This window comes from Colobus angolensis, unplaced genomic scaffold (assembly GCF_000951035.1).
Source record: "Colobus angolensis palliatus isolate OR3802 unplaced genomic scaffold, Cang.pa_1.0 Scaffold25, whole genome shotgun sequence".
NCBI lineage: Eukaryota > Metazoa > Chordata > Mammalia > Primates > Cercopithecidae > Colobus > Colobus angolensis.
The window spans coordinates 4,241,252-4,251,593 of NW_012115710.1; the positions used below are offsets into that span (position 1 = coordinate 4,241,252).

The window sequence follows — 10,342 nt, forward strand, 5'->3', positions numbered from 1 at the left end:
TGGGTCTGAGGGAGGAGGGGTTGGGGAACACGGACTCCTGGGTCTGAGGGAGGAGGGGCTGGGGGCCTGGATTCCTGGGTCTGAGGGAGGAGGGGCTGGGGAACCTGGATTCCTGGGTCTGAGGGAGGAGGGGATGGGGGCCTGGACTCCTGGGTCTGAGGGAGGAGGCGCTGGGGGCCTGGACTCCTGGGTCTGAGGGAGGAGGGGCTAGGGGCCTAAGCTCCTGGTTCCTGAGGAAAGAGGGAGTTCGTGGGTACACACGTTTGTCTCACCGTTTTTGTGCTTGATTTTTTGCTGGAGATGTGGAAGGTGATCATGTCATCCCCCATGAAGATATAAGAGACACCATAACCATGGTCATCAGCCTGGAGTCCGAAAGAGTGAAGGGAAGAAAATAGGTCCGGTCTCCTCCACCCCCACTACGCAGGAGTGCAGGCCCCCAGCCCCCTCTTTCCTCTACGGGCCAGCTCGCGCCAGCTCCACTCACAGGCCCGAATCCACCGCCCGAGGAAATATAGTCCGGGTAATTGTGGACGTCAAACAGATGCATTTGCTGAACAGGGATCTGGCTGGTGGACAGCTGCCACTGCTCCGAATGGACCTGAGGACAGGAGCCCATCACATGTGCAGGACAGAGATCTGCAGTTCCGGCCCTTGGCTCCACTTCACTCCCTGCATCCCTGGCTCTTTCTCATCCCTAAATCCCGGGCCTCCTTCTCCATGACCACGCCCTTCTCCTGGCCATGCCCTATCTGGCCACGCCCCTCATCTTCTCACCAACCACGTCCCTCTCCTCTTTTCCCTCGGACCACGCCCCTCCTCTGACCACGCCCTTTCCTCCTAGCCCCACCCCACTGACCCTCTCTTTTGTCTGCTCAGGTTGACTCTCCGCCTTCTGCCTTTCTTCCTCCGCCCTCCAGCGCTCTAACTGACTTCTCTGCTGATGTGTCCTTTCTCAACATCACCCTTTTTTTTTTTTTTTTTTGAGACGGAGTCTCGCTGTGTCACCCGGGCTGGAGTGCAGTGGCCGGATCTCAGCTCACTGCAAGTTCCGCCTCCCGGGTTTATGCCATTCTCCTGCCTCAGCCTCCCGAGTAGCTGGGACTACAGGCGCCCGCCACCTCGCCCGGCTAGATTTTTGTATTTTTTAGTAGAGACGGGGTTTCACCGTGTTAGCCAGGATGGTCTCCATCTCCTGACCTCGTGATCCGCCCGTCTCGGCCTCCCAAAGTGCTGGGATTACAGGCTTGAGCCACCGCGCCCGGCCACCCTTTTTTTTTTTCGAGACAGAGTCTCGCTCTGTCGCCCAGGCTGGAGTGCAGTGATGCGATCTCAGCTCACTGCAACCTCTGCCTCCCGACCTCCGCCTCCCGGGTTCAAAGGATTCTCCTGCCTCAGCCCTCCCAAGTAGCTGGGATTACAGGCGTCTGTCACCATGCCCAGCTAATTTTTGTATTTTTGGTAGAGACGAGATTTCACCATGTTGGCCAGGCTGGCCTCGAACTCTTGACCTCAAGTGATCCGCCTACCTCGGCTTCCCAAAGTGCTGGGATTACAGGCGTGAGCCACCGCGCCCGGCCTTGATGGGTCCTTTTTCAACATCACCCTCCTTCCCTGAAGCCTCTCCCTTCTTCCATGGTCTCCCATTTCCCTCTCTAACCCTTTCCCTGTGCCCCAACCTGGGTCAGGAAGGGCGACTGCAGGTGGAGGAATCGGGACACGACGTAAAGCGCAAAGAGGTGGCGGTCGACTCCCTGCCCGCTCATGGCTGCCTTCAGCAGAGCCTGGTGCTTGTCCACTGCCACGCGAAACAGGGTGAGGCACTGTGGGTCCTGGGGTCCCCAGGGAGGTCACAGGTCATGGAAAGACAGGAAGTCGACTTAGTGCTGGGCCTGCGGCGCACCTGGCCTCAACCGAGCTTGCCGCATCCCTGCAAGGTGGGAATATCAACCCCATTTTACAGATGGGGAACTGAGGCTTAAAGAGGGGAAATCATGTGCCCAGGTTCACACAGCCAGGGACAGCCAGGTGGGTTTCTAGGTGTATCTGGCCCCAGAGCCCAAACTCCTCCCATGGAACCACAATACCTTGTAGGTGCAGCGGTAGGTGTGGGGCAAGGGAGCAGAGGTGAGGGGCGGGTGGGATATGGGCAGAGGGGGTGCAGGGAATGGTGCAAAGGAAGGTCATAAGGTCACATAGAGGTTAAATGGGCAGAGTTACATTGTAAAAATGGAGTTCCGGCCAGGCGCATGGGCTCACGCTTGTAGTCCCAGCACTTTGGGAGGCTGAGGCAGAGAGATCACCTGAGGTCAGGAGTTCGAGACCAGCCTGGCCAACATGGTGAAACCCTGTCTCTATTAAAAATACAAAAAAAAAAAAATTAGCTTGGCATGGTGGCGGGCACCTGTAATTCCAGCTACTTGGGAGGCTGAGGCACGAGAATCGCTTGAACTGGAGAGGCAGAGGTTGCAGTGAGCCGAGACTGTGCCACTGCACTCCAGCCTGGGTGACACAGCAAGACTCCATCTCAAAAAAAAAAAAAGAAATGGGGTTCCTTCTTGGGTGCTCCTCCAGTGCCCTATGAGACCACCATGAAAGCAGATATCACACTATGCTGGGCTGTCTCCCCCATCGGTGAGCTCTGTGAAGTCAGAGGCCAGGTCTGATTCATCCCTTATCCCTCGTGCCCCTCATGGAGGCTGGCTTCAGTAGGTCTCATCAATGTTTGCAAGTGGACGAGTGAGTACCCGGAAATGACTGAAGCCTCAAGCGAGGCCTGCACCCACCGTCTTCTCTTTGTCCTCCATGGCCCTCACAAAGTTGCAGGCCTCCCTCGTGCAAGACCGCACCGTCTCCGTCCGGCCTTCCAGGAATAAGCGAGTCATGGCCGACTCATAAGTCAGGCAGAATTGACCCCTGTCCTGGGGGACAAGGAGGAAAAGAGGAGTCTGTCAGCAGGGCTCAGGAAATCTTACAGACTTGACCCATCTCTGTCCAGACCTCCAGCCTCCTCCAGCCAGCCCAAGAATGGTTGGGAGAGAGAATTCAAAATGGCCGACCCACAATGGCTATGACCACAGGGAACTGTGGAGGGGCAGGTCTTGGGGGCTCAGGTGGACTGAGATCCTGAGGGGGCTGTGGTGGGGAACCCAGCTGACCCGGAAGTGGGCCAGTTGCAAGGCGATCTGGATGAAGCTGTCTGAAGAGAGGTGGCAGCGTCGGATGAAGCTCTTGCCAAATAGGGAGAATGGAAAGACATGGCAGTCGACATTTTCAGACAAGATCTTGGCTCCCCTCAGGGCTAGAGAAATGGAGGAGTGGATCTGCCAGAGGAGGAGGGAAGAGGAGTAGTTGGGGTTACAGATGGGGATAGGGTGAAAGCCAGGAATGAGGCTGGAAGCGAAGGTGGACGCGGAGTTAGGGTTGCAGCAGAATACAGAAATGGGGACAAAGAACAGAAGAGAATTGAAGGATGAGACTAAAGATGGGGATAGGGGCTGGGCATGGTGGTGCATGCCTGTAATCCCAGCACTTTGGGAGGATGAGGCGGGTGGATCACCTGAGGTCAGGAGTTTGAGACCAGCCTGGCCAACATGGCGAAACCTCATGTCTATTAAAAATACAAAAAATTAGCCAGACGTGGTGGCAGGCACCTGTAATCCCAGCTCCTTGGGAGGCTGAAGCAAGAGAATCACTTGAACCCAGGAGGTGGAGCTTGCAGTGAGCCGAGATCGCGCCATTGCACTCCAGCCTGGGTGACAGAGCCGGACTCCGTCTCAAAAAAAAAAAAAAGATAGGGATAGGCATGGCAGTGCAGACTGGAACAGGATTGGGGTTGGGCCACAGTTGAAGCTGGGGTTGGGAATGGAGGAGGGACTGAGAGTGGTTTGGGAATGGAACGGGGAAGGGGTTGGATATGGAAAGTGAATTGGAGTTGGGCATGGGTTGTGGTTGGAGGTGGGGTCGTGACTGAGTACAGGATGGGGTTGGGGTTGGCTGTGGGGTGCAGTTAGGATGAACACGGGAGTGAATTCAGGTGTGGTGGTGGTGTTGGGATGGGACTGGGCATGGAGTAGGGGTTGGTGCTGGGGTTGGACGGTGGTGAGTTTTGAGTCTGAAGCGAGTAGAGATGGGGCTGGAGTTGAGGATGGGATTGGCAATGGGAGGAGGGTTGGAGTTGGGGCTGGGGATGAGGTTCGTGTTGGGGTTTGAGGTTGTAGATGCATTTGGCCTGATTTGGAGTTGGGGGAAGTGTGGGTTTCAGGTTGGCGGTAGAAATGGGGTTGATTTTCAGGTTGAGATTGAGGGTGGGGATGAGTTTGGAGTCAAGGCTAGGAATCTTGAGACTTGGAGGAGAGGCCTAGAAACCCAGCCTCACCTGGTCTGGAAGGTCCCATTGCAGCCGCTGGGGCTGCGGTAGTGTGGGGTCCGGGTGCCCCTTGCAGTGGCCGTCTGTTGAGTAGCCCAGCTGAAAGCATTCTGTAGCCAGAGTGAACTGTGGACAGAGGCTGTCAGAGTCCCTTCCTCCCTGTGGTCCGAGGCCATCTAACCGGGACCTCTTTTCATACGGCCCTTTTTGGGGTAGGGGGAAGTCTCTGAGAAACAGGAACCTCTGATGTCCACAGATGGGGTCTCAGGTTCATGTTCCTCAAGAACAGGACTAATACCAATACTCAGCCGGCGTTTACTGTCCCTGTACTTCTTTCCTTTTCTTTTTGACAGGGTCTTGCTCTGTCATCCGGGCTGGTGTGCAGTGGTGAAATTATAACTCACTGCAGCCTCAAACTCCTGGGCTCAAGCTATCCTCTGGAGTAGCTGGGACCACAGGCATGTACCACCATGCCTGGCTAGTTTTTTTTTTTTTTTTAATGTTTTTTGTAGACAGGGTCTCATTATGTTGCCCAGGCTCAAACTCCTAGGTCTCAAACTCCTAGGCTTAAGTGATCCTTCTGCCTTGACCTCCCAAAGTGCTGGGATTACAGGCATGAGCCTCTAATCATCAATCAGCCCGGAGTCGTCTTCTTGCTCTGTAACTCCTCGCTGTGGGACTCTGGGAAAATCACTTCCTTCTTTGAGCCCCAGTTACCAATTCATCAAAGGAAGGTCCTCACCCCAGACCCTTTCTTTGCTGGGTGACACTGGACCAGCCTCTGCCTCTCCCTGAGCCTCAGTTTTTCTTTCTTTTCTTTTTTTTTGAGATGTAGTCTTGCTTTGTTGCCCAGGCTGGAGTGCAGTGGCACAATCTCAGCTCACTGCAACCTCCATCTCCTGGGTTCATGTGATTCTCATGCCTCAGCATCCCGAGTAGCTGGGACTACAGGCGCCCGCCACCATGCCTGGCTACCAGTAGTGACGGGGTTTCACTATGTTGGCCAGGCTGGTCTCGAACTCCTGACCTCATGATCTGTCTGCCTCGGCCTCCCAAACTGCTGGGATTACAGGCATGAGCCACCGTGCCTGCCCAAGCCTCAGTTATTCTTCTGACCCTAAGGCCCTGGAGAGGATGGTCTTTGGAGATGGGGCGGGGGGGTCCCCAGAACAAGGGAGGGCTGGCCGCCCTACCTCCCACATGTGTCCTGAGATGGGGCAGTCGGCCCAGGAGTGCTCCACGCTGAGGCCCAGCTTCCCGTTAGAGAAGACGATTAGGGTGAAGGATTTGTCAAACCAGCTGTCGGGGAGAGTTCAGAGGGGTCACCGAGAGCGAGGGGCAGAGGGACCTCGGAGTGCTTTCTGTGGGACTTGAGGGGTTTTCTAGATGGGGAGATGTGGGAATCCATTGGGGTGCTGGTGTGGGGATTTCTCAGGGCTGGGGGTCCTCAGTAGTGGCCCTGGAGGTATCCAAGATATGTCTGGGATTTAGAGTTTGGGGATTCTGTTTGTTTGTTTGTTTGTCTGATGGAGTTTCACTCTTGTCGCCCCGGCTGGGGTGCAGTGGCGCGATCTCGGCTCACTGCAACCTCTACCTCCCAAGTAGCTGAGGGTTCGAGCGACTTTCCCACCTCAGCCTCCCAAATAGCTGGGATCACAAGCACGCACCACCATGCCCAGCTAATTTTTGCATTTTCAGTAGAGATGAGGTTTCACCGTACTGGCCAGGCTGATCTTGAACCCCTGACCTCAAGTGATCTGCCCCTCTCGTCCTCCCAAAGTGCTGGGATTACAGACATGAGCCACCATGCCCAGTCTAGAGTTTGGAGATTTTTAGAGAACTCACTGAGGAAGGTTCAAGGCTTTTGGGGGTGCTGGGAGGTCAGCGGGACCCCCCCTGGGGCCTAGGAATTCAGTGATGCCTGCCAGGCCTGAGAATCTCTAGGTCTGGAAGTCTGGGTCTGGGGCCATGGGTTTGGGGTGCCTGCATTAAGGCCTGAGGATTGAATGGTTCAAGTTCTGAGGCTGAGGTTGCCAAGTCTGGGGTCAGGGCTTAGGGGTCCTGGGTTTGGTGGTCCTCAGATCTGGGGTCTCTGGGTCCGAGGGTCCAGCTCAGGGGTTTGGAGTCTCGGATTTGGGGTCACTGGGACTGGGTGATAGGTCTTGGTCCCAGGTCTCCAGGTCCCAAAGCATTGGGTCTGGGGTCCTCAGCTCTAGGCAGCCGCTGGTCTACAGACTCTGCAGGTGTGGGCTCCAGGGTCTGGCTATCTACTGTCGGGGGTCTTAGGTCTGATATTGGATTCTGGGGTGCCACGTCTGGGGGCCCCATCCCAAGACTGACTCACCGGTCATGGCCCCGGCCAGCCAGCAGGGCATGGGCATAGGCATCCAACGACGCTGCTGGGTCCTCCCTGGTGAGCCCCGCAGGCTCAGCATCCAGTGACACAAAGAAAGCGGCCCCTTCCACTGCCTCCAGGGCCTCTGCTGCCTGGGTCTTCAGGGACGTTCGCACCTGGGCCCACGTGCCCCTGGAGGGCCGGGGATGTGCCTGAGTCCCTCCTGCCCAGCCGCCACCTGGTCCCACCCTGTCCTTCCATGGCCTCAGGACACTGGCGGCCTCTGAGAGCCCCTGACCCCTGACCCCCGACCCTTACCTGGGAGCAGCAGTCAGAGCAGCCAGATGTTCCTCGTGGGGGCAGGCCGGCGAGGGATCATCCAGGATTCGCTGAAACTGCTGCTCCAGGGCCCTCGGGGAAAGCAGGCTGTTTCGGGAGTGGGTCCCCACGCGGAAGAATCGGCCCCGGTGGAAGACAGCCACATGCTGGCTGTCATGGAGGTGGCGGATGTAGTCTAGGGGTGGCGTTGGCAGAAGCGTGGGGACAGGCCAGACACAGAAAAATAGCGACCACTTATTATATACTGCTTAGGTGTCATCAGTTGTTCAAAGCACCCTAGTAATCATCGGCACCCTAGGACTTCTGTGTTTTGGAGACAGGGTCTCGCTGTCGCCCAGGATGGAGTGCAGTGGTGAGATCTCAGCTCAGTGCAGCCTCAACCTCCTGGACTCAGGCAATCCTCCCACTTCAGGCTCCTGAGTAGCTGGGACCACAGGCGCATACCACCATGCCTGGCTAATTTTTGAATTTTTCATATAGACCAGATCTCACTACATTGCCCTAGGCTGGTCTCGAACTCCTGGCCTAAGCAATCGTCCACCTCGGCCCCCCAAAGTGCTGAGATTACAGGCATAAGTCACCGCGCCCAGCTCCTAGGTACAATTATTATCCCCCTTTAGTGGAAGCTGAGGCTCAGAGAGGGTAATAACGTGCAGAAGGTCACACAGAAAGCATGCTCTTAGCCACTAGATTGTTCTGCCTCCATCGGTGGGGACAGGAGAGGGTCTCACCTTTTTGGACCCCTGGAATCCGCGTGGTGTTGAAGATCTTCTCATACTGGGCAGAGCATAAGGGACGCATTCCCATTAGCAAAGTCTGCAGGAAACCGTGGGCTGTGAGCTGCCTTCCAGGACCCATGTGGCCCAAAGGCCGCAGGACCACACCTCCATCCCCAGCCCACTGGGGCCCTCTTACCGGGGGTATCTCCTGGCGGTTCAGGCGGTGGCGGTACAGGAGGAGGGCGTGGACGGCATTCCCAGCGCGAGCTGCCTGCAGAGGCGTGGGTGTGACATACAGGAAGTCCTGGGGACCAGGAGAGGGGACGGCAAAACACCCGGGTCAGGTTTGCCCTTGATGGAACCACCGACCCAAATACAGGTCCTGACCCCAAAAGAGGGCAGAACGATGAATCCCAGATGGTGCGTCCAGATCCAGGTCACTGAGCATGAATGTGACATTCCACCCAGGTACCCCCACCCTAGACCTGGGGCCTCTGAACCTCACCCCCCGCTTCTCACCATCATGTAATAGTTGCTGTTCACCATTAGCGGATTTCGGGAGTGCAGGTACACAAATTCCTCCCACCAGTCACTGACCTGGGAGTGGGGTGGGGAGACACACAGTGAGGGGCCAGGGCCTTGCTGCGGGAGGGACAGGAGGACAGGGAAGGCCCCAGATGTTCCTGTGTCAGGCAAGGAGGATACAGCCAAAGAAGCCAGCCATCGTAGTCAGTACATAGCAATCGCCTAGAAATCCATCCATGGGGGATCAGTTAGCTAAACCCGGTTACACTCCGGCAGTGCAATATTACACAGCTGTTGGAAAGAACAAGGTACAGCTGGGCGCGGTGGCACCTGTTTGTAATCCCAGCACTTTGGGAGGCTGAAGCGGGTGGATACCTGAGGTCAGGAGTTCAAGACCACCCTGGCCAACATGATGAAACCCCATCTCTACTAAAAATACAAAAATCAGCCAGGCGTGGGGGCACACGCCTGTAATCCCAGCTACTCGGGAGCCTGAGGCAGGAGAATCGCTTGAATCGCCATTGCACTCCAGCCTGGGCAACAAGAGTGAAACCCTGTCCCCCCCAAAAAAAAGAGAAGAAAAGAAAAGAAAAACAGAACATAAATGTAAAATTTTTAAAACAATAAATATGTGAAATAATATATATGTGTGTAAATACATGAAAATTTTGGCCTTGCCAATACCATAATAAAATCAAACAATGAAAAACACAAAAGAAAGCACTGTGTCACAGTTTAGCTGGTCTTGTAAGGTTTGTTTTTGTTGTTGTTGTACATAAAATAATGGTGTGTATATCACTGGCAGTTGGCTTGGAGGTACAATAAAATATACGGGCCGGGAGAGGTGGTTTACGCCTGTTATCCCAGCATTTTGGGAGGCTGAGGTGGGAGGATAGCTTGAGCCTAGGAGTTTGAGACCAGCCTGGGCAACATGGCAAGACCCCATGTCTATGAAAAAGTTTAAAACTTAGCAGGGCTGGGGTGCACATGCCTTCCCGAGTCCCAGTTACTAGGGAAGCTGAGGTGGGAGGATGGCTTTAGCCTGGGAGGTCAAGGCTGCAGTGAGCCATGATCACGCCACTGTACTCCAGTCTGGGTGACAGAGTGAGACCCCTTTCAAGAAAGAAAAAGGAAAGAAAGAAGAGAAAAAGAAAGAGAGAGAGAGGGAGGGAGGGAGGGAAGGAAGGAAAAGAGAGAGAGAAAGGAGGGAGGGAGGGAGAAGGATCACTTGAGTCCAGGAATTGGGAGCTACAGGGAGCCGTGATGGCTCCAGTGCACTCCAGCCTGGGCGACAGAGCGAGACTCCGTTTCAAAAAAAAAAAAAAGAAGGAAGGGAAGGAAGGAAGGAGACAGAGAAAAAGGAAGGAAGGAAGAAGAGAGAGAAGGAAGGAAGGAAGCAAATAAGGAAAGAAGATAGGAAAGGCGGGAGGGAGGGAAGGAAGGGAAGAAAAAAATGTGCGCGCGCATGTGTGTGTGTGTAAGTAGAATCTTGTCCAAAAGTGTGAAGAAAAACAAAAATTTAACCAGAAAAGCAAGGCCTGCCGTTCCCTTCTACTTCTCGACATTTCGTCCCCTTCACTGGGTTTGACCAACTGAGCCTCCCATATCGGTGCCCCTTGGGGCTCTGTCGCAGACCCTCTTCCCTTCCCCTCTTGCTCTAAGCACAAGTTTTCTCATCCGAGCCCAGTGTCTCAATGATCTACAATGGTAGATCTCACGGTAGCTTCCTCTGCAGCCTCCCACCCTCCAGTCTTTCCCCCACACCAGAGCTGACCCAGCCCCTTCCTTACTCCAAACCCTCCCATGGCTCCCTAGTACCCCCAGGAAAGAGTCCAGGATCCTCAGCCTGGATTTCAGGCCTCTCCCACCACTCCTCACCATTCAACTCCTTTGTTTTTTTGTTTTGTTTTTGTTTTGTTTTTTTTTGTTTTTGAGACAGAGTCTCGCTCTGTGGCCCAGATTGGAGTGCAGTGGCACAATCTCAGTTCAGTGCAACCTCCCCTGGGTTCAAGCAATCCTCCCGCCTCAGCCTCCCGAGTAGCTGGGATCATAGGC

General features: G+C 55.1%; 1 protein-coding gene across 3 annotated transcripts in view; it reads right to left on the bottom strand.

The window, feature by feature from the left end:
• The window catches only part of CPT1C (carnitine palmitoyltransferase 1C), a 21,860-nt gene that overhangs the window by 1,278 nt on the left and 10,240 nt on the right, over positions 1–10,342 (bottom strand). For 2 of the 3 annotated variants that reach the window (XM_011946357.1, XM_011946356.1), the window contains 12 exons: positions 8,282–8,359; positions 7,959–8,066; positions 7,775–7,859; positions 7,023–7,218; positions 6,714–6,896; positions 5,563–5,668; positions 4,379–4,495; positions 3,159–3,323; positions 2,787–2,921; positions 1,680–1,832; positions 488–601; positions 273–365 (listed from right to left, as the gene is read on the bottom strand). In XM_011946357.1, coding sequence (XP_011801747.1) covers positions 273–365; positions 488–601; positions 1,680–1,832; positions 2,787–2,921; positions 3,159–3,323; positions 4,379–4,495; positions 5,563–5,668; positions 6,714–6,896; positions 7,023–7,218; positions 7,775–7,859; positions 7,959–8,066; positions 8,282–8,359 — 1,533 coding nt within the window. The remainder of the gene's footprint in view (positions 1–272; positions 366–487; positions 602–1,679; positions 1,833–2,786; positions 2,922–3,158; positions 3,324–4,378; positions 4,496–5,562; positions 5,669–6,713; positions 6,897–7,022; positions 7,219–7,774; positions 7,860–7,958; positions 8,067–8,281; positions 8,360–10,342) is intronic. The other variant, XM_011946358.1, reaches the window with a different exon arrangement.